This window comes from Phacochoerus africanus, chromosome 2 (genome assembly GCF_016906955.1).
Source record: "Phacochoerus africanus isolate WHEZ1 chromosome 2, ROS_Pafr_v1, whole genome shotgun sequence".
NCBI classification, from domain to species: Eukaryota; Metazoa; Chordata; class Mammalia; order Artiodactyla; family Suidae; genus Phacochoerus; species Phacochoerus africanus.
Window position 1 is genome coordinate 31054303 of NC_062545.1, and position 24470 is coordinate 31078772.

General features: G+C 39.5%; 2 protein-coding genes across 2 annotated transcripts; both read right to left on the minus strand.

Moving 5' to 3' along the window:
* Nucleotides 1–4661: 4661 nt before the first annotated feature.
* On the minus strand, nucleotides 4662–5696 carry LOC125121004 (trace amine-associated receptor 6). Its single transcript, XM_047769336.1, has one exon. It carries the CDS (start codon nucleotides 5694–5696, stop codon nucleotides 4662–4664), a length of 1035 nt encoding a protein of 344 aa, XP_047625292.1.
* Nucleotides 5697–13650: 7954 nt separating this feature from the next.
* Nucleotides 13651–14679, minus strand: TAAR8 (trace amine associated receptor 8). The gene has a single exon (XM_047769127.1). The coding sequence runs from the start codon at nucleotides 14677–14679 to the stop codon at nucleotides 13651–13653; it is 1029 nt and encodes a 342-aa protein (XP_047625083.1).
* Between the last annotated feature and the right edge of the window lie 9791 nt (nucleotides 14680–24470).

The following is a 24470-nucleotide window of genomic DNA, read 5'->3' on the forward strand; positions in this document are numbered from 1 at the left end:
GCCTTAGAGAAGTTAAAAGCTTGAAAACTAAAGGTCCAGTGTAGATCTGGGACTGAAAACTTGAGATGATGCAAGGCAACCAAAGTTTGACTCCATATTCTGCCCTAGGTGTTAGTATTATAACCCCGAGAGAAATGTGATTGCTGCCTAATTTTGATCTTTACCTGATGCAAATATGTTTACTCAAGATGGTCTCATGAGTAAGATAGGAAGAATCACATATTTACAAACATTTTAGAGGCCTTGGGAAGGGTCTCCAATTTACCTTTCATCTTAACATGAGACTAGTTCCTATTTAGAGACTAACCCCAAACATGGACACAGTATAAAATACCTAGCTTCCTCCTCTAATACACTTCAGAAGTGTAGTCCCCCCAAAAAAATAAAATAAAATAAAAAGGTGGGAAAATGCAGGACAATTCTTCTCTTGTGATAGGAGACATTCCATGTTGCTTTTTCTATGTGGTTGATTTCTTTTTTTTTCTTTCTTTTTTTTTTTTTTTTGGCGTTTGTTGTTGTTGTTGTTGCTATTTCTTGGGCCGCTTCTGCGGCATATGGAGGTTCCCAGGCTAGGGGTCCAATCGGAGCTGTAGCCACCGGCCTACACCAGAGCCACAGCAACGCGGGATCTGAGCCACGTCTGCAACCTACACCACAGCTCACAGCAACGCCGGATCGTTAACCCACTGAGCAAGGGCAGGGACCGAACCCGCAACCTCATGGTTCCTAGTCGGATTCGTTAACCACTGCGCCACGACGGGAACTCCTCTTTTTTTTTTTTTTAAGCTTTTTATTGATTTATTTTTTTTCCCACTGTACAGCAAGGGGATCAAGTTATCCTTACATGTATACATTTTCTTTTCCCCCACCCTTTGTTCTGTTGCAATATGAGTATCTAGACATAGTTCTCAATGCTATTCAGCAGGATCTCCTTGTAAATCTATTCTAAGTTGTGTCTGATAAGCCCAAGCTCCCGATCCCTCCCACTCCCTCCCCCTCCCATCAGGCAGCCACAAGTCTCTTCTCCAAGTCCATGATTTTCTTTTCTGAGGAGATGTTCATTTGTGCTGGATATTAGATTCCAGTTATAAGTGATATCATATGGTATTTGTCTTTGTCTTTCTGACTCATTTCACTCAGTATGAGATTCTCTAGTTCCATCCATGTTGCTGCAAATGTCATTTTTTATGGCTGAGTAGTATTCCTTGTGTATATGCACCACATCTTCCTAATCCAATCATCTGTTGATGGACATTTGGGTTGTTTCCATGTCCTGGCTATTGGGAATAGTGCTGCAATGAACATACGGGTGCATGTGTCTCTTTTAAGTAGAGTTTTGTCCGGATAGATGCCCAAGAGTGGGATTGCGGGGTCATATGGAAGTTCTATGTATAGATTTCTAAGGTATCTCCAAACTGTTCTCCATAGTGGCTGTACCAGTTTACATTCTATGTGGTTGATTTCTTGATCTTCTCTTTCCATTGTGCATGTCAATTTTATTATCACTCATTATTATTTCAACTGTTCTAAGGTTTGGAGTTGAACGGTGTTGCCCTGGATTATCTGGGGGACATTATGGAAACCTTATCTGCTGAAAATACCAGGTTTCCTATTTAAAATATTAATTGCTCAGGAAAGTGGTTCCTAGAAATTTGGGTTTCAGAAATTTAAAAATGGATGAAATTTTGAGAACCAACAGATAACAATTGCCAAATTTTAACTTGCCAACGAAGGACATGCTAAACAGCACCAATAAGAGCAGCAAAAATTTCCATGTACCTTGTCATAATTTTATAAAATAAAAGTGTTTTAATGACAAAATCAGGAAAAACACAGTCTAAGAAAAAAGAAATCTTATAAATTAAACTTTCCAATATGTGCCCTGGATTGAACTTTAAGGCCAACTGGCTCAGGAGTCTGTGTTTTGACCATGGGCTAAGTTGCCTTTCAGTTCCTAGAAATCCTCTCTTTCAAGAATACCTCAGCGGTAACTTAGGACTTGTCATTTTCAGGTTATAGTCTTGTATCTGAAACCGTTGGGACTTCTAGAAATCAGATTTTATAGAACTCCTTAATGCTTTTCATTGACTTCATAGCATTCTATTGCATGGGCGGACCATGTTTATTTAATTTGTCCCACATTGAGCAAAGTTTTTTCCAGTTAGTAGTTAAGAGATATACAAAGAATGCCTTTGTTATATTTGCTCCCTTACCTGGCTCTTTCCTTAAGAATATTTGCCAGAAATAGAATTACAAGAGTCAAATGACATGCATCATTTAAAACTTTACATAAATTTAACTCTCCTCAAAAAGAAGATACTAATTGCTATTTTTCCTAGGGGTATATGAGCATATTCTAGTCTCACAAGAGCACTCAATTTCCCACATGCTAATTAATACCAACTATTATCGATCCTCTTAAAATTTTCCAATTTGAGATATGAAACACTGTTATATTTTTATTAACGCTTTTGATTATTTGTGCATTTGACATTTTAATGAATTTATTAGCCATATCTCTGTAAAATTGCCTATTTATTCGTTAGTGGGATATTTGTCTCCATTTCAGCTTTGTAAAATGCTTTTACATTTTTAAATCTACTAGCCCTTTCTTCTCCATGTATGCTGCCAATAATTTCCAAGTGTGCCTTTTGTTCCTTAACATGGCTTTGTTTTCCCTTGAAGTGTAAAAATCTAAATTTAGTGCAAGAATCTCTTCCAATTCTACCAATAAAAACTATAAAAGCTATGTTAACTTCTAGTTGTTTATATCTGGAAGAAATCAGATTTGATATTGTGAAATACACGAAACAAGATGCTAAAGAATTTTTCAAAAAGTTATATACCATCTCAACATTTCTAAATTATCCACTTTTTTTCTAATAACTTAAATAATGGTATCATTTTATCCTGGACAATGCATAATTTCAAAATAGTGTTTATGGGAGAAAATAACAAAAAAATGGCCTTTATCTAGACTGGGAGGTAAAGCAAAAAACCTCGTGGACTGAGAAACTATAACTACTATTGCAGAAATTGTACCATTTGCTCATGGTTATTCCCACATTTAAAAAATATCCCTCAAAATGTAAAATATGAGTCTCATCTTGAGTTTCAAATGGCTGATGTGTATGGTTAGAGACCTTTAGGAGCGCCAGAAATGCCAGAACCCAGAAACAATCTGCTCAAAATGAAAGTATACTGAGTCCAAAGAAAAACTTTTTTTTTTTTTTTTGTCTTTTCTAGGGCCGCACCTGCGGCGTATGGAGGTTCCCAGGCTAGGGGTCTAACGGAGCTGCAGCTGCCAGCCTACACCAGAGCCACAGCAACGCAGGATCCGAGCTGAGTCTGCAAACTACAGCAGAGCTCACGCAATGCCGGATCCTTAACCCACTGAGCAAGGGCAGGGATCGAAACCCGCAACCTCATGGTTCTTAGTTGGATTCGTTAACCACTGAGCCACGACGGGAACTCCCCAAGAAAGACTTTAACACACATTAACACATTAATATACATTAGCAGGCAACGTGATGCAAAGAAACATTTGAAAGTGGAGTTCCCATCGTGTCAGCAGAAACGAACCCCACTAGGAACCATGAGGTTGCGGGTTCCTTCCCTGGCCTCGTGGGTTAAGGATCCGGCATTGCCATGAGTTGTGGTGTAGACTGCAGATTCAGCTCGGATCCCGCGTTGCTTAGCTGTGGCATAGGCCGGTGCTACAGCTCCGGTTCAACCCCTAGCCTGGGAACTTCCATAAGCTGTGGGTGCAGACCTAAAAACAAATCCCCCAAAACCTCCCCAAAAACAAAAAACCCTTTGAAAGTGAAAAAAGCATTAAGTTTGGTAGGAAAGCTGAGACAGGTATGGTATGAGAGGTCTGACAGAAATAATCAATTGACAGAGCAGGAAAGTGCAGATTTGAGGAAACTAGAAAATAGGACCATTTTCTCAACTGTTAGTAAATAAGTTTCTATCAAATGCTCAAGGATGTTCACCTCACCAAAAAAGGTAAGAATAGAAAGGTGAGATTGAGGTACCATTTCTCCTCCCCAGTTTTATGGATCATCTTCAAGTGCTATATTTCATGTCATAATTACTGGAAAATTCCCAATATATCACCATGCCAATGTCAAAATTTTTAAATCATCAATGTGAAATTTAGGCTTATTTATAAACTGATTTTATGGCTGATGAACCCTTATTCACTATTGACCAGTTTGGTAAGTTTTATTGAAAAAAAAAAAAAAGCAATAGCCTGGTGAAAGCCAATCATAGAGAAACTTGGATAAATTGAGAGTAAGGAGGACAATTTGTAAGGAAAAGAGGAAAGGAAATCCAGACAGCAAAGATATTTTCAGGTTACAAATGGAAGAGACCACGGGATTAAAAGAGGAAAGAGAAGGAGGATGGTGTCAGCAGGGAGTGAGGAATGACGATGACACCTGCAGCAGTTAACAAACAGGCATCTAACAGTTATTAGTCAAATATTTCTGGAGATATAACAGGGACATGCATATCCTAACAAGACGGACAAACATTGATTTATTCTAGAAATCAAATTTGAAAAGTGATTTTTTTTCTATTTGTTAGTCATTTTACTTGATTTTTAAAAATTTGTTTCATTTGAAATTGTAAAGCTATCTTCACCTTAATCCAATGGCTTACATTTGTCCAGAGAACAAATTCATGCTTGCAGAATCATTCTTAAAAACTTGACCACTCACAACAATTTTTATGGCTTTCCTAAACCATGGGTAAAATAAAGCATAAATCAAGGGATTTATGGCTGAGTTATAATAAGCACACCAACAGCAAATCTCATAAATATAGGCAGGGGTTATGAAGCCCATAAAGGCATCGATTAATGAGTCAATACTATAGGGTATCCATGAAATCATAAATGTTATGACTGTGATACTCAGGGTTTTAGCTGCTTTTCTCTCTCGCTTGGCCACTCTGGATTTGTAACTGTCTGAAGATGATTCTGTTTTGCCACCAGTATTTTCAATTTTTTTAGCCTGTTGTCTAGCCACAAGAAAAATATTACTATAGAGAATGATCATAACAAGAGTAGGTATAAAGAAGGATAGAAAATCTATCAACACCCAGTTTTGATTTACAACTGTCTGACAACCTCCTAGACAGTTAACAGCGCTAGATAATTCTTCCAGCCCATCATCATAGGCACCTGTGTAGAACACAGCACCGCTGTAGACAAGGGGCAGGACCCAGGAGATGCTGATGCATAGCCCTGACACAGACACCGTGAACTTGGTGGGATAGACCAGAGGGTCGGTGACAGCAATGTACCTGTCGATGGAGATGAAGCACAGGTGGAAGAGAGACGAGTAACAAAAGGCCACATCACAGCACGTGTGGAAAGTACAGAAGCTTCGCCCAAAGTACCAGCAGCTCTCCACGGACCTGACCATGCTGAAGGGCATCACAGTCACTCCCACCAGAAAGTCAGCGCAGGCCAGAGAGGCGATGAGGAAGTTGGTGGGCGAGTGCAGCTGCTTGAAGTGAAGGATGGCAATCATCACCAGGAGGTTGCCCAGCATGGCCAGCAGAGCCCCACAGCCAAACACTGTGTACAGAACCAGCCGGGACCCAGGCGAGTAGGGGGCTTTCACGCAGGATCCGTTCACGTTCTCGTAGCAGAGCTGCACAGCTGCAGAAGGTGAGAGGCTGTTCATGCTGCTGCTGTAAAGAGCGTGTAAACCCGTGGAGAAGACCTGCCCCTTTGTCAATCACACCAGATAGAGCAGTTTGCTATTGCCTGAAGGGAGAGAAAAGATTTCTTTGAACTCATTACTTATGTCAGAGTTCCCAAATATTATCTCCATGACCTGTTACAAACCATATTAGTTTTAATTTCTGAAAGTGTGAAATAACAATCGCTTCAGTTTAAATACCCAGGAGATCTTAGCTATGATTACTGTTATTTTTCTTATACTTTGGAATATAATTGCGCATGGTTTTTGAAATCAACTAAGAACTTCACTTCAAATAAATCGCTTGCACATTTGCTTTAGCCACAAAATATGTCTTGCCTTACAATTTATCCATACTCTGTTGTTTCTTGGCTTATATATGGGTATGGGGGAGAGTCCTCTTTGTCAAAGTTAGTGAGACGTGTGTTATTTGCTATTCATTGGTTACCTTTGCTACCCACCCTCGCATACTCCCCACCCCACAAGACTGTCTGAAAAGTTCATGATACAACCATCCCCAGGAGGCACGGCCAAATCCCATGTCCAAAATCATCTACAGCGGAGTCCCTATAGGACAGGGTGTGAACAGGGAGAAGACAATCTCTAGTTAAAAGTTCTTCTTTGAGGGAGAATAGCATGGAACGCAAGGAAAATGAAAGAACACTCTCCCTCATAAACAAAGACGCAAAAACAGTCAACTTTTGCAAACGAACCCCCACAGCATATACAAAAACATACATTTTGATTAGAGTCCGTGCCAAGAACGGACATTTTCTTTAACCAGAGAGAGTGTATTAGTATAACGCACCATTTTAACCGATTAAACTTCTATGACCGTCTGAGGAAATGCCAAAATGTATTTGACAAATTTCAAATTTGAATCATTACTGAAAGCAAAAGCTCTTAACTAACTAAAAAGGTAAGTGATTGTTTCTACCTGTAAAGGTCTCTACAGAAAGGGCCTACCTCATGTGATATCCTCAACAGGGAAAGTGGAGAGAATTCTCCTTAAGACGAGGAAAAAGGCAGAGATGCTTCAAATCATTAGAAGATTTATGGGTGTAAGTCATCTTAAGACATCCATAAATTCAGCTGTATACCAGTCAATCATGTGTACAATACTGATATTCGCTTATTCATTAAGCATCTATTCCTGTCAGGGTCTTTAAGACACGGGTAAACAAGAAACACTGCCTGCCCCTAAGGGGGTCTTCATGTTATATGAGAGACAGACATAAGACAGCAATAGCAACAATGGGCTTCAAGCTAAAATTAACACACATGAAAAGTGTAAAGTAATAAGAATAAAGAAAAATTATGCTCCCTGGCTTTAAACCATACTACAAAGCTATAGTGACCAAAACAGTACAGTATGACCCAAAAACAGAGAGCCCAGAAATAGACCCCCACGCTTATGGTCAATCCATCTGTGACAAAAGCAGCAATCTATGATACAAATGTGGGGAAAACAGTCTCTGCAATAAGTGGTGTTGGGAACACTGCTTCTCAGAGCAAGGGATCCTTCAGCTGTGCTGGTGCCACACAGGACCATGGAAGGTTGGGTGGGGATTTCTAGGACCTATCATGACCCAATGCTGCCCTCAAAGCCTCAGGAATCTTTTCCTGCCCCTGCACCGTGGCAGAGCTGTGAGATGCGCTGTGAGGCTGTCCCAGGCTACATGCTGAGACAGCCTATGTGTCCATTTCTGCACTGTGGCCTTCATATTCAGTGCGTTCTGCCCAGGAAAGGGAGAATGACTTCCCTCTACACCTGGGCTTTCTCCCTTCAAACATACTTGACTAAATTCATTTTGTCACTGCTACCACAAATGGCCATGAACTTGGTGGCTTGAAGCAATAGAAGGGTATTCCCTCATAGTTCCGGAGGCCAAAGTATGGAATCCAAATCAAAGTCTTACTAGGGCCCTACTCCCTTTGGAGGGTCTAAGGGGAACTCCAGCCTCTTTCATCTTCTCCTGGCTGTCGGTGTTCTTTGGCTTGTGGTCGCATCACTCCAACCTCTGCTTCTGGGGCCACATTGCCTTTTTTCTCTCTGTGTAGTTGCCTTGTGCCTCTTTCTTGTAAGAACATGCACAGTGCTGGCATTTAGTACCCACCTGGATAATCCAGAATAGTTTCTTCATTTTAAGATTCTTAATCACATCCGCCAATATTTTCTTTTCTCAACTAAGATTAGCATTTATAGGTTCTAGGGTTTAGGATGTAGATCTCTTTAGAGAACCTCTGTCCAACCCATACCATATGCAGGGAGAGATGGCATACGCTTTCCTAGAGACCTTCGCTATTTTCTCACTTATTTTTATTCTCCAGTTATTTGTCCTACTCTTACTCTGGGATGCAGGGAAGTTTTCCTATTGCCCAGAACTTCCCCAAAGCTATTGAATATCAGCTCTTCCTGTCCCAACAAGGCCTGGCCTTTTGAGTCTCAAGCATTAGAAAAATAATCCTAATTCTTCCTCATTTCAACTTAAGTAATTAGAATAGATGTTCTAAGTGTTTTTTTCAAGTTCATCGTATCTGCAACTTCATTTTTGTTACGTAGAAATTTTAGATTTGTAGTTAATCTGTCGATCTTTCCATGAGAATCTATGAAAACAGTCTCCAGTATTTTCTTCTAAATTGTTATGGTTTTGTATTTTACAATCTATCCTGAAGCAATGTGTGTGTGTCTGTGTGTGTGTGTGTGTGTGTGTGTGTGTGTGTGTAGAGAAAGAGGAGGGAGCAGGAATCTAACAATTTCTTTTTCCAAATAGACAGCTAAATGTCCAAACACAATTTCTTGAATATATTATCTTCTGCTATAAGCGCGTGACATCATAAGTTGCATTATGATCAGCAGTGTCTGCGACATATCATGACGGTCAAGTAATTATTTCCCCATTGTGTGTTTAAGTGGTGAAGTGACATGCCCCATGGAAGTAATCATGCTGGAAAGAAAATTATTGTGGTTGATATACTATTTTGTCATGGTCGTTACTACCCCAGGAGAATGTCCCCTAAATGCCAATTTTCGGCTTTTGCAAGATCTGAAAATAATGCCTGGTTCCTTATTGTTGAAAGACTATTGGTGAAAAAGAAGGACTAAACTCCTTGCCATGGAATAGAAGCAGTGGAAGCTGAGGAGATTTAAGAAAACAGAGCCCCAGCCAAAGACACGGAAATGAAAGTTGAGAAAACAAGCGTCTAGGGAACGACCCAAAGCACATGACATTAACAGAAAGTGGGAAGAAGAAAATGTGCATCGAAAATAACAGGGAGGTGAGTGTGAACAGTGAAAATACCAAAAAAAAAAAAAAAAAAATTCCCACAGAAGACTGGGAAATAGAAAACTGAAAAATCCTAACAGTAAGGACATAGAACCTTGTTTCACCGCTTTTGTAAACATGTTTGCAGCCGATGCTTGAGAAAGCTCACTGTAAACAATGTTTGTACTATTGAATCTGGGGAACACCTGTCTCCAAATTTGAAATCATACTCCATGCTGTATTCCACGCCGTAAGAAACAGAAACTGCCCCACACAGCACAATTTCTTCATTTAAATTTAGGTCTTGTCCTGAAAACAAATTTCTGTTGATAAACTGTCCTTTAATTCTTGGCCAGTTATATGAAGTTATAATTCTCTCCTAACCAAGGGTAAACTAAAACAGAGAATTTAGAGCTGACTTTTTAAGCCCAGTCCAACAAGTTTGTTGTCAATTTGAATAACTAGTGTGTTTATATTTAATATGATTGTTGATCTATTTAGGTTTAAATTGACCGCATTACTGTTTTTTCTATTTATCATGTTTTTTCTTTGTTCGTTTTAGCCTTCTTGACTGATTGTAATCAGATTTTTTAAATGATTCAATTATTCCCTTCTGTACAATTACAAATTGATCACCTTTAGTATTCTGTTGGCAGGTCCCCTAGAATTTTACTTTGTATCCCTGATTAATTAAATTCTTCAATAAATTAATGATTTTACCAATTCTATGCAATGCAAAAAATTGCTAGGGGTCACAATTAAATGTTTAAATTCCATCATCTCTCTTTTGATACTCTTGTCATTTTTTCAAATCTTGCATTTATAAGCTTCAAAAGACATTTATTTTTATTTTGGCATTCGTTTATTTTTTTCTCGTATTTATACTTTGTGATATCCTTCCTTACCTCCTACGTTACAGTGTTCAGTCTGGAAGTGGTTTGCTTCTCCACAGAGTACTCGCTTTCCTTCCTTTGTATGCTCATGTGCTGGCAGTGAGGACTCTCAAAAATATTTATTAAAATAGTTTATTTTGCCTTTAATCTTGAGTGGTATATTTGCTGACTCCAGAAGGTTGTCAGTTATTTTATATGAACACATTAGTGGTATTCTTCCAATGTATTTAAGCTCCCCTCATTTCTGTTGAAAATTCAGGTCAGCATCTTATTTTTGCTCCTTTGAAGGTCATGTGTTTTCTTTCTATGACTGCTTTTAAATGTTTTATTTGTCTTTTGTTTTCAGCATGTACACTGAGCGTGTGTTTCTTTGTGCACTTGAAAGGAACTCGTTCCCTTTTTTTGGTGGAATTCCTTAAAACCGACTTGATATCTTAAATAAATTTTGGAAAATTGTCAGCCAAAATATCTTTAAATATTGTTTCTGGTTTAATTCACTCTACCCTATATTTTTGGAATTTACATTGTACTAATTTTAGATCTTTGCATCCCATATGACTCATGCTCTTTATGTATTTTCCAAACTATGTATTCTTAGATCTTTACTCTGTGTATGTTCTACTTACCTACTTTTTACTTACCTGCTTTTTTCAAGAATCCTTTCTTTTGCAGCCTTTAGCAACTGTTAATATGCTGTTAGACTGTAATTAAGAGCTTGATTATTTTAATATTATATATTTCAATCCCAGAATTTTCATTTTATTTAAGTAATTTCAGTTTCCACTGAGATTTTTAACTTTATCTTTTATTTTGTTGAAAATAGTAGAAATAAATTTTTTTTAAAAAATCCACAGTGCAGTATTTCCAGTATCTATATTACCTGTGCATTATTTGGGGAAATTTTTATTGAGTTATTTTGCTTCTATGGCATGAAATCCTGGTAAGTTTTATGTTTTATTGGATGTTAGTACTCAGTTCTATGTCATAGAACATACAATTGTAGATGATGTTTTCTTCCAAACAGGATTTAGTTTTTCTTCTGCCAAGCAGAGTAAAAGCAGATCAGGGAATGTGATAGTCCAGTTCAGATTTCAGTCTTGGGAAGCCTGGTCCCATTTCTGATTTTCCTTCCTCTATGGGGTTTCAACCGTAATCCTGAGCTGTATATCTCAATCTTTCCTCCTTGGAAAACCATGACCTCTAATATTTGCCTTGCCAGGTCTGCCAGACTGTCAAAGCTCTGGTTAGTTTCCTAGCCATTACTTTCTTCTTTGCTTCTCACACTCTAGCCACAGAGCAGTCTAGAACTCAGAAAAAAATCTCAAGTGCAAACACAACACGGTGTGCTGGGCCCACTTTCCCGCTAGTCTCATTTCTTCTGGCTCTTGACTCCTCACACACTGGCTTCCTTGGTCCCTAAATTGCAGTTTTTCCCCAACATCAACCTGAGGCTATTGGTGCCTTTAGGCCACCACTTTCTGCTAGCTTCTATGTGTCACAGCAGGAACCGATGTTGCAAATACAAAAATCTCTGGAAAGGACCCATCTCACCTCAATGTCTTTCCCTTCTCTCTGTAACCTCGTTCTAGCCATTCCAAAGTGTCTTGCCTGCTCTCCAGTGCTGCAGTTGTTCTACGTGTTCCTCTGAGGTCTTGTAATTGTTCTGGTTGGGAGAAATGGTTTGATGTAAGCTGTTTCATCACGGTCAACATCCAAAGACGTCCCCCTTGCCTCTCACAATATTTTAAAATTTGTTTTAATTGTATTGTTTTGTCATGTTTTGTCATTATTTAGTTCATAATATTCTCTGTTTTTCATTTTAATTCCTTTCTAGTCCATGGGATGTTGTGTTGAGGCATATTGTGTGCAGCCTCAGATTCGGCCTCACCCTTGACCACTTATTCTGCCTAAGCCACCACTAAGGCCACCAGATGCCTTAGTGCCCTGGGGTTCTACGGTCTGAGGTCGATGCCGAGCACCTCTAGCATTCTCATCATTTCCAAACTCAAGGTGGGAACTCACTCTCTCAAAGCCTACTGAAGTGGACAAATGAAGATAATTTGAGGGTTTTAGGAGTAGACATTCTGTGGCTTGGATTTTGACCTGGGGAGACAGTAGCCAAGGGCAGCCAGCCCATAGGTCCTATTTTTGTGTAGCTCAGTAGACTCCCATTTAGCCAAGGTCTGGATTCCTTGTGACTTGGGAACCAGAGACCAGTATTTTGGGGATCTAGAACGTCCTTTTTTAGGGCCTGATCTGCAGCATGTGGAAGTTCCCAGGCTTGGGGTCTAATCGGAGCTATAGCTGCTGGCCTATATCACAGCCTCAGCAACACCAGATCCAAGCCATGTCTGTGACCTACACCACAGCTCATGGCAATGCTGGATCCCTAACCCACTGAGTGAGGCCAGGGACCAGACCCACATCCTCATGGGTACTAGTCAGGTACGTAGCCTGATGAGCCACAACGGGAACTCCAATGCACACTTTTTAATACGAGGATTTTTGCAGTAAAAGCATCGCATTTTTGACCGTAAAACATGCTGGGGAAGTAAACACACACTACAGTTGGGTTTATTTAAGTCAGAAAACTTCTGAGAAAAAATGGGGATGTGAGTTACACATTATTTTCAAGTGAGCAAAACTGGCTCAGAAATGACCACTGCTAGTGATAACTGATCATTCTTTCCTATGCAGGTTTCCTGCCAGCTAACGGTCATTATGCCAGACTTTTTATGGTAAAATTTCTCCACAATTTTCTACTTCTGTGTGATGTCTGTGGCTAATTCTTGATCCCAAGGCACACTTACTGGTCCCACAATATTACCTGTAACATTTAAAGATCCTACCCAGCCACTAAGCAGGAGAGGCTTACCTGCTAATCCAAAAGCTCCAGGAAGGTACAGGGAGATATAGTCCCAGGAGAACAGCAAATAAACAGACTTTTAGGTATGTCATCAAGCCTGGACTGTCTGTTAGGGACTGAATCATGCCCCCCCCAAAAAAAATTCATATTTTAAAATTCTATCTCCTAGCAGTTGGTAGTACAGCTGTATTTGGACATAAGATCTTAAAAAAAAAAAAAAAAGCTACCTAAGTTAAAGTGAACTTTGAAGGGTGAGCCCTAATGCAATATGACTGCTCTTCCTAGAAGAGATGATTAGGACATAGATTCCCATATAGCAAAGACCATGTAGTGACACAGAGAGGAGACAGCCATCTGGAATCCAAGGAGAAAGGTCCTCAGAAGAAACCAACCCTGCTGATGCCTTGACCTTGCAATTCTAACCTCTAAAATTAGGAGAAAATAATTTCTGTTGATTAAGCCACCCACTCTGTGACACTTTGTTATGACAGTCCTAGTGAAATACTGTAAGGTCACAAAAGGCTGAGAAAGAACAGCCATTCAAAGACAAATGAGAGTCGAGTGTAAATAAGAAAATGATTACAGATTTCACAGCCAAAAGCAAGATTCGGAATTCAGTGAAACTGGAGGAAACAAGGGCATGTGGTCAGGATGTGTACAGAGCATTGAGACAGGTGATAAAGGTAGACCACTTTATTAGTTGTTATTTAGTGCAGTAAATGTCTTTACAATGTATATGTCTTTCCACTATCTTATGATGAAAGGACTTTTATGTGACATTGTTCATGGATAATTTGAAAAAATAATGTATTCCCCCAATTTGAAAGGCTTTATTCATTTCTTATAACTCATTTCATTATCAATTTATAATGTTGAACATATCCTCGAATCTCTCAACTTAGTGCTCATATTTATTCTGAAAATAAACTCATGGTTGATGAACTATTCTGAAAAAGACCCCCACTTAAAATAACTTTTATGGCTTTCCTAAACCATGGGTAAAATGAAGCATAGATCAAGGGGTTTATGGCTGAGTTATAATAAGCACACCAACAGCAAATCTCATAAATATAGGCAGGCGTTATGAAGCCCATGTAAGCATCAATTAATGTATCAATTGTATATGGCAACCATGAAATCATAAACGCCATGACTGTAATACCCAGGGTTTTGGCTGCTTTTCTCTCTCGCTTGGCCACTCTGGCTTTGTAACTCTCAGATTCTGCTCTGCGGCCAGGATGTTCAATTTTTACGGCTTGTTGTTTAGCTACAAGAAAGATCTTACTGTAAAGAGTTATCATGATGAGGGTAGGTATGAAGAATAACAGAAAATCTATCAAAACCCAGTCTTGATTTACAACAATCTGACAACCACCTACACAGTTGAGAGCACTGACGAATCCCTCCATCCCATCGTCACTGACTCCTGTGTAGAACACAGCACCGCTGTAGACAAGGGGCAGGACCCAGGAGATGCTGATGCATAGCCCTGACACAGACGCCGTGAACTTGGTGGGATAGACCAGAGGGTCGGTGACAGCCACGTACCTGTCGATGGAGATGAAGCACAGGTGGAAGAGGGAAGAGTAGCAAAACGCTGCATCACAGCAGCTGTGAAGGGCACAAAAAGTGGCTCCAAAGTACCAGCAGCTCTCCACGGACCTGACCATGCTGAAGGGCATCACGGTCACTCCCACCAGAAAGTCAGCGCAGGCCAGAGAGGCGATGAGGAAGTTGGCTGGAGAATGCAGCTGCTTGAAGTGAAGGACTGAAGTCATGACCAAGACGTTTCCAAATACGGCCAATAAAGACCCAAAGCCAAGCACTAGGTACAGGATCACCCGCGATCCAGATGAGTAGGGAGTTTTAAGACAAGATCTAGTCACATTCTCGAAGCACAGCTGCACAACGTCGGCTTGGGAAAGATTGCTGCTGGTCATGGTGCTGCACTTTGATGCTTGCTGTGTTGCTGCCCTTCAGAAAAATGGGTGTCCATGCTGAAACTTCAAAAAGTCAAGCAAAATGGCATACTTGAGTCCTACTTTTAAAAACTGCCTCCCAGTACATCCATTTCCCATTTTATCATGAGGAGAGATGAAAAGAGTTTTTAAAACTCAGAAATGTATTCTCTCTGGGTTTATACAATTATTTCCATAGCCATGACTGAATTTGATAAGTAGTTAACTCTAGGCAAATCTGCTATGACTCTTCATCAGCCCAGAAATCACCTTATCTGAATAATTCAAGAAATTTAATTTAAATACCTGGCCCCTTACACCTCTGGATTTCCTCTTTCCAAAGGATAATCACAAATCACAATTACACACTTGAGAGGGCACTTCTTCAAAGACTTCTACCTTCACTTTATCTCAGAAGCGAACACCTAGATGCTTTAGGAAGCCAGCCAATAAACGGTGCCCATTATAAATTCCTCACAAGCATTCCCTATAGTGTAAGGTGTGACTCCTGAAAGGGACTTACTTCTGATAATGATAATTCAGAAGTTCTTGTACAAAATATATTTCTCTGAGCTCTGTTACTTTGTAGAAACACTTAGAATTTTCACAACCAAGAGATTGCTTAAGTTCCACTGTCCTGAACTAGTCTCATTCAGTATTTCACGGTAGTATTACCTCTTCCCCACTTGCAAGACTGGCTGCATAATTTTCAGGGTCCAGGGAAAAATAAAGTTGTGGAGATCTTGGTTCAAAAATGGAAAAAATGGCCCTTGAGTATCAAGCTTTGTCCTTTCTCTGTAGTCTTTCTCCACCCGCCATGGTGTTTGAGTTTGCTATGGGATGCCTCACTCCCTTGGGCATGGAGATATTACAGGATATATTAGCAGGGCAAGTGCAGACCCTCACAGGTCACTGGAGACCTTGCCCTGTGACTCAGTGGCCCACCCACTGCCAGCCTCTCCCTCCCTCCAATTGCTGAAACAATATTCCATGTTGAGATGGGGCTGAGGAAGCTAAGCCAGGCCCTGCCCATCTCCTCGGCCTCCTCCTCACGCAAAGGCAGATAGGCAATCCCCTGGGATCACAGCCTCCACACTGGGACCCACTCAGACCTGAACTGGAGGTGAGTGAGAGGCTTGGACCTGCTGAGTCCATGGCTTATGCTGTAGCCCTACAGCTATGGGATGATGGCTGCCAGGCTTGTGCCAAGACTGCTGAGTGTGCACCTGACTTCAACCCTCCCTGACTCACATCCAGTGCTTGGACAGAGTGGGGAAGGATGGCAGTGTAGCAGGTCAGGGTGAGGAAGGGGATGCTGGACTGAACCCAACGTGCCAATGGGTGGGGGGCAGGCCAGCTGAGACCCCATCACAGGGAGAAGGTGGAGTCATGTAAGACAGTCCCAGGTCATGTGATTCCAGGTTCTAAGGCCCATGTGCATGCTCCATTGTCCCTTTTTAATTCACATATAAAACACAAATTCAAAGGTGAAATTAGAATTCCACCACTACAACTATAGGCATCAAGGCCCAATAGCAGGATTCTGTGCCTCTGGACTAGCCCAAGCCCATGGAAGCCTCTGCCTAGTTCACTTTAGAGATTGGATTATCTCTTCGCAACAGCAAGAAAATGATGAAGCAAAGAAACTCAAGTGGAGGCAACTGTAACACTGCCTGATGGGTGAGTGTGGGAGCTGAGGGCCAGCCATTCCGACAGTACCAGCCTTTCCTGATGCACAGTTTTGCCCTTGCAATAGTAACAGAAATTCAGAGAATTAGAGAGGCAGATTAAACACTAAAAGCCCCATTAAAGCATTTCAGGTCTGAGGAAAATAGCCACCTTTGATGCTTTAAAGCAAATAGGAAGTGATCCTACAAACTAAATAAGAAGTGATAAAAAATACAATGTATTCAGCATTTGAAAATAGAAGTATAACCTGCCATTTAAGATAAAGATATTGAATATACCCTGAAATAAAAGTAGAACGGATATTAAAGATGTGCTCTGAAGACAATTATTCAGTTAACCAGCTACCAAATTCATGACAGTGCTGTCATTTCCTCTCTTTCCTTTCTCAAACCTAACTTGATTTCATCCCACTCTGTATTCAGTAACCTTGCCTCACTTTTTTCTGAAAATATGACATTCACAATTTAAAGACTGAAAGGATGTAGAAGTTTAGGGTTGCATAACAGAAAAAAAGTCAAAGATGATTCCCAGGTTTCTAGCTTGCCAACGAGAAAGATACAGCTTTTAAAGAAAGAGAGTACACTGGGGGTGGTGGGAGGGAAGACGATGAGTTAAGATTGGTTGGAAAGACATAAAACTGTAGTTCTTCAATGAGTAGTTAAGCCGATACTTTTTTTTTTTTTTTGTCTTTGCCATTTTTTGGGCTGCTCCCACAGCATATGGAGGTTCCCAGGCTAGAGGTCAAATCAGAGCTGTAGCCACCGGCCTACATCAGAGCCACAGCAACGTGGGATCCGAGCCGTGTCTGCAACCTACACCACAGCTCAAGGCAATGCCGGATCCTTAACCCACTGAGCAAGGCCAGGGATCAAACCCGAAACCTCATGGTTCCTAGTCGGATTTGTTAACCATTGAGCCACGACAGGAACTCCAAGCCGATACATTTTTAATTCAGGAAAGAAATTGTGCCAGATATAATCATTTGGGATTCCTTAGTCTACTGACATTTTTGAGGCTGTAGGAGTAAATGTGATTGACAGGTACACACGTGCCATAATGCCTAGGATATATCAGACACTCAATAAGTATTTGTTGACTGGTTTAGAAGGTATACAGTGAAAATAGAAGGAACTGGAGATGCACCAACTCCAAAGTTGTACCTGCAAGGAAATAGTAGACAGAAATATAGATGGAAACAGGAAAAAGTGGTCCCACAGTCCCCCAAGGAATGAAAGAGGTTTACGAATGAAGGTGTACCAATAGTGTCATAGGTTGATGATGGGTGAAGTTAAATAAAAACTGAGAACCCTTTTTCAGCATTAACAACCAGATCGCCGAAGAGCATGATTCCATCTCTTCTGTTGGAGATAGAATCCAGATCGCAGTGGATTGAGAATGAATGGGAATGTGTAGGAAAGCCAAGGAAACCATGAGCAATGACTGCTTTTTTTTTTTTTTTTTTCTTTTTCTTTTAAGGGCCACACCAGAACCGCATCTGCAACCAACACTACAGCTCTCAGCAATACCGGATCCTTAACCCACTGGGCCAGGCCAGGGATCAAACCTATATCCTCGTGGATACTACTCAGGTTCGTTACCACTGAGCCACAACGACAGGAACTCCCATGATTGGTATTTTAATGTTAACTGTAAAGAGGAAAAGAGACATCTATTGGCTTTCAAGAGACACATTCAAAAATGCTGCTACTTATTTTTATCTTGATGTGGTTTATTTGTTTTTTTATTTGGGGATGCTAAAGAAAAGCTAATGAAGAATATGAGACCACAGAATGAGGTCTGATTGGAAAAGCTTTACTGAGAAGCAGGGAAGCAAAAAAAACCAGAAATCTAGGCTCTGGGAGATTAGGGTCAAGGGAGTAAACATAGGTGAGTTTTCTTAAAGCCAAAGGGCTATGAACTGCCCTATACTAGGAAAGCAAATTCTCTGAGTGCTACTAATTGGGTAATGGTGTCTGGGTTTGCTTTGGGATCTAGTCCATAACTCTATTTCCTGCTACAAATTATGACAAAAAATAAGTCAGTACATAAGCAAAGAAGTTCGTTCTCATGAAAATTTCAGTGAGAAAACAGGCTTGTTGATTGTGGAAGTACAGAGAAACTACCTGTAACCTCCTGATATGATGAAGAGGGGAAACCTTTAAATAATGATGGAATGTGTAGACACCTCCATAACTAGAACCTGTTGTTTCCTTCTGGGAAATAATTTCTTAGCACCTTGATTTGAGTCTCTGCTCCTCAATACTTTTCACTTCATTATACATGGTAACATAGTGCTATAAACTGAAGGTTTGCGTCCCCTTGAAATTCATATGTAGAAACCTCATCTCCAATGTGATGGTATTTGGAGGTAGGGCCTCTAGGAGGTCATGAGGATGAAGCCCACATGGATGAGATTGGTGCTCTTATGAAAGAAGCCTCAGAAAGAACCAATTCATGAATCAGGAAGTAAGTCCTCATCAGACCTAAATCTGCCAGCATCTTGATCTTGGACTTCCCAGCCTCCAGAATTGTGGGAAATAAATTTCTGTGGTTTATAAGCCAACAAATCAATGGAAGGTTTTTTTTTTTTTTAATAGCAGCCTGAGCTAAGACACCTGTGTACTTCACAATAGAGTAGACTAGAGGTGATTTGGGATGTCAACACAGAGGCTCAATGAAAATGATATCTTTGCTTTATATTAATAATTATTACAATAGATCAAGATGGCCTTAGTGGTCTCCTTAGCTTGACTAAATTTTAAGTAGTCTTCTTCCTGACTCTAGGTCCCCAATCTCCCTTTTCTTAGATCATTTACCTCAGAAAGCTTATAAGTTCTTTCTCTGTTCCTTTGAGATATGAATCTTTTTTTTTTTTTTTTTTTTTGGCTGAATTCACAACATATGGAAGTTCCTGGGCCAGGGATTGAATTCAAGCTGCAGCTGTGACCTATGCCACAACTTCCAGAACACCAGATCCTAGATTTTTTTTTTTTTTCTTTTTAGGGCCGAACCCATGTGGAGGTTCCCAGGCTAGGGATCAAATCAGAGTTGTAGCTGCTAGCCACAGCCATAGCCACAACAGCTCAGGATCCAAGCCGCATCTGTGAACTATACCATATCTCACCGCAATGCCAGATCCTTAACCTACTAAGTGAGGCGAGGGATCGAACTCGCATCCTCATGGATTCTAGTCAGATTCATTAACTGCTGAGCCATGAAGGGAACTCCAACATCAGATCCTTTTAACTCACTGCACCAGGCTGGGGATCCAACCATCACCTTAGCAGCAACCCCAGCAGCAGAGAAAAATGCAGGATCCTCAACCTGCTGTGCCACAGCAGGAGCTTCCGCTAATATAGATCTTTTACATATAAATCTCTTAAAAAGCCTCTTGCCAGTTTTACATCCCAGGACTGTCTTTCTCAAGTACCTGAGAGCCATCCCTTTGAAATGTAATCATCATGGAAGACAGCATCCCATCTCCCATTTAATACTTAGGGAAGTAGGTAACCAATATTTATCCAGCAGACTCAGGCCAGTATATGGTGCAAACAAAAAATGGATAGGCGTTTCACTACAGACTTGCTCAGCATTGACCTTGGATGAGAATGGAGCAGAACTCTTCTCCATAAGAGGTTCTTGAATTTCAACTGATTGATACTAATTGAGGGACACCAGTAAGTCATCCCAACTGAATAATCTTCTCTTCTTGAAACTTCGTTATTGGCATTTTATCATTTTTATGAAGTACTTCTCTCTGAATGCTCCCTAAAATTTCTCTCGTGCCTTCATCCATACCAACTCAACAGGGAAAACCCTCTGAGAATGGGATGTTTTATTGTTAATGCTTCCGTTCATCCAATAGTTATTGTTTAGCTACTCATATAAAGGAGATGGAGTTCCTAGCAGATGGTAGGGAGTAAAGACAGGGCAGGTGAGAGACTCTAAAGAGGATTTTGCCTACCTCATAAATTTAACAAAGATGAGTCATAACAGAAACCTTATATGTTATCTTTAGAATGGTCTATACTGCTTAGCTTTGTATCGTCCTTAGAAACAGATGAAATATTGCCCTTTGACATTAGACACAATTGAGTACTTATCTTTATAACTGGTGTGTGTGTGTGTGTGTGTGTGTGTGTGTGTGTGTGTTTGAACAGAATAAAATATAAATGTCAGCTGCTATGTAATACCTGGGAGTGCAGTCTCTGCCTTTTCATTTCTGAGAAATGCTGTTGGTTTTTCTGAACTAATTATAAAATAATCTGGTTTTTTTCCAACACTGTGTACAATAGCCAAGTGCCCTTTTGCTTAAAAGGCTTAATTGTATGACTTCAGAGAATCAATCTTATAAAGGCATATTCTGAAACTGTCTCAAATAAAACAGCCTAGTAATAAAATTCTTTCTACTGAGATCATTTATAAAATAAGAAACACAAAATACTGATGTGATAGGGGTGTGTTTATTAGCTATTTGATATCCAAAATCTACAGATTTATTTTAAATCATGGTAATTTTACACAAGACCTCAGGGAGACTGATCTATTATCATTTCATTTTATAGGTAAGCAACAAAGATACACAATGGGTAAGTGACTTAACCAAGACTAAAACTAGGAAATGGGATTCAAATCCAGGCAGCCTGGCTTTAGTCCCTCTGGACCCTGCTATTATATGTAGGTTTTACAGATGAAAGAAAGTGCACGTTTCCAAAAACAACTAGACATTTGCAATTCTCACAGTAAACCTCGGAGAGGTCACCTTATATATTCCCAACTGCAAGTAAGGAGATTCGGTATCATCAAAGTTTATGTGTATTAGCACTTTTTCTCACTAAATATAATTTTTTTAAATGACTGGGTTGTACAAACCCTATCAATAGCCTAAAGCTGGATTTTTCCTAATCATTGATAACTAAAAGCTTTCTACTTTGGGAAACCAAATTTTAAAGGAGGAGGTAGATTTTTAATGTAAAAGAATATTTAATAGACAATTATTTGATGGTTGAAAATAAAGAGTTAATCATTTGCTTAAAAATATTTTGGGGGCGCTTCACTGTCATAGGTATTACAATAATGTGGAAAAATAGTCACCAGCCAATAAAAAGTACATAACAATTCAGTGTCATTAGTAAACATCAAATTACTTGATATGTAATAAGTATAAGAATACATCCATCCAAAGGCTGAAAATATCTACACATTATAGCTAATACACTGTAATAAGCTTACTTTTAAAATATAGTAATCAATAAATCTCATGTGTGTCAAAGGACAATTGCCCTTTAAGGCCCACTTTCAATTAATTTGATTTTTAAGGTAATATTACAAGTGTATTTCTGTTTTTAGCAAATGCAGGGAGTTCCTGTCATGGTGCATGGGAAATGAATCCAACTAGTATTCATGAGGACTTGGGTTCAATCCCTGGCCTCGCTCAGTGGGTCAGGGATCTGGCATTGCCGTGAGCTGTGGTGTAGGTCATAATCGAGGTTTGGATCTGGCATTGCTGTGGCTGTGGTGTAGGCCAGCAGCTGTAGCTCTGATTCAAACCCTAGCCTGGGAACTTCCATATACCAAAGGTGTGGGCCTAAAAAGCAAAACAAACGAACAAACCAAAAACCCCAAAGAAGCAAAAAACACAAATTCAAATGTAATACTAGCGATAACAAACCCAACTAGTATCCATGAGGACTCAGGTTCGATATCTGGCCTTGCTCAGTGGGTTAAGGATCCAGTGTTGCTGTGAGCTGTGGTGTAGGTCACAGATGCAGCTTGGATCCTGAATCGCTGGGGCTGTGGTGTGGGCTGGCAGGTGTAGCTCCGATTTGACCCCTAGCCTGAGAATATCCATGTGACATGGGTGCAGCCCTAAAAAGACAAAAAAAGAAAAAATTCATTATTTAAGACTGATGTTTAAGTAGAGAGTAATATGCCAAAAATGAAGAGTGAAAATATGTCAAGAGCATTATAGCTGAAGAAAAATAAATGTAGCATCTTAAAGTTTGTAAACATATGGGGAATATGTGAAATTCAGTAAGCATCAATTATGACATCAGTAATAAATGAAGAAACGCTGTTACAGCAATGTCCAGTGATATTGGTAGCTCTCCAGGAGGACCTGGGTATTAACAATGGCCTAATTCTGTCTTCATAATTTGTCAGTGATGTATTATTCACAGCAATGCCACTAAATGATAAATTTGCTCTAATCCTAACCAAAACTGGCAAATGACAGCAATTGCTTTTTACCTTTCTATATCTGAACATTTCTTTTCCATACTTTTAAAAAATATGCAACATATTTTTTAAAGTAGTAGTTGTACTTTCAGTATCAACTGATGAAAAAAATACATGTTGGAGTTCCCTGGTGGTTCAGCAGTTAAGGATCTGGCCTGACTGCTGCTGTGGTTCAGGTCACTGCTGTGACATGGGTTCCATCCCTGTTCTGGGAACTTCTGCATGTCCAGAGCATGGCCAAAAAAAAAAAAAGAAAAAATACATGTTGGACAAGAGCAATTATGAACTCAGTAATGCTTTTAATTAAACGTTTCATTAATAAAAATAAATAAAAATTAATAAAAAGAAAAAGGGAAAAGACAAATGCCACTTGATATCACTTATATCTGTAATCTAATATATGGCACCAATGAACCTTTCCATAGGAAAGAAAATCATGGACTTGGAGAACAGACTTGTGGTTGCCAAGGGGGAAGGGGAATGGATTGGGAATTTGGGATTAATAGATGCAAACTATTGCCTTCGGAATGGATAAGCAATGAGATCCCGCTGTATAGCACTGAGCGCTATATCTAGTCACTTATGATGGAGCATGACAATGTGAGAAAAAAAGAATGTATACATGTATGTGTGACTGGGTCACGTTGCTGTCTGGTAGAAAATTGACAGAACACTGTAAACCAGCTATAATGGAAAAAATTAAAATCATTATAAAATTTAAAAATAAAATAAATAAATAAATAAGTATTTCTAATAATAGTACATATATGTAAGAGACAGTATTCATAAAGTCTACAACCCAGGGCATGAATGGATTAATTACATCTTTGCATTAGTGGCCTACTTCCATCTTCAGTGTGTCTTGTTCCAAATATACCCATGGCTCAGCAGCAATTTAGTGTGCATCTAGCTAAGGAGTTGACTGATCCTTTTCTAAATAAGTGAGACTTAAAAGGAAAGAGTGGTGCTGTAACCATCACTTAGACAATTTGCGGGGAATAGCCAAGTGTTATGCTTTTTTTAATCAAAAGCCTTCTTTTATGAAGAACTTCTAGGAAAGTAGAAAAATAAACAGGAAAGTTCATTCAAAGTGTATTCTCCACTTGTGGATGTGAATAAGAGCTGAAAAACACCACTGGACAGTATTTATTTCCACAATCAGTTCGTCTAAAGAGTACTCACTACACAGTGGAGGTGAACAGAAATAGGACATATATAAAGTCTCCCCGATGGTTTTCCTTATTATTTATGAGTGTCAGTGTCAGTTTACACTTGCAATTAGGGAAGGAACACACATTTCTTTGAAGACAACATTACTGACTCACCATCAAAGGGACACATGTTTTTTGCTCTTCTTAGGGAGTGACCTTAACTCCAGTAGAAAGGTGGCCAGGAGACCCGTTCCGTGACATTTTGGTCTGAACCCCACAGGTATTCTGCTGCGAAGACTTCCATGTGCCTTTCATCCTCTTTTATCTTTACATTTTTTCCTCCTAAATATTGTCAGCTCCATTTGAAAAGTATTAATGCGAAATGGCTTAATCTTGGGTGAAATATTTCCAAACTGGTTCATTTATAAAACATATAACACATAATGTTTATGGAACTCTATTTACTTACTTTTTTTCATTTCATAAAACAAGTTTATTATAGAATAGTCTGTGAAAACCAGCAACCTAAACAAAGATTTAAGACTGTGATTCAAAGACTTAAAAGGCCAATCACCCTATTATTAGTTTTTTTCAAATTTTTACTCTATCTTAAACACTCAAGATATATTTTCAATTAAAATGAATTAAAATTCATGTGATTAAGAAATGTTATCAGATGAGAAAACAAGCTCTTCC

What these genes read in the sequence shown, in the direction of transcription:
- LOC125121004 (XM_047769336.1), bottom strand. Translation starts at nt 5,696, where the DNA reads ATGAACAGCCTCTCACCTTCTGCAGCTGTGCAGCTCTGCTACGAGAAC.
- TAAR8 (XM_047769127.1), bottom strand. Translation starts at nt 14,679, where the DNA reads ATGACCAGCAGCAATCTTTCCCAAGCCGACGTTGTGCAGCTGTGCTTC.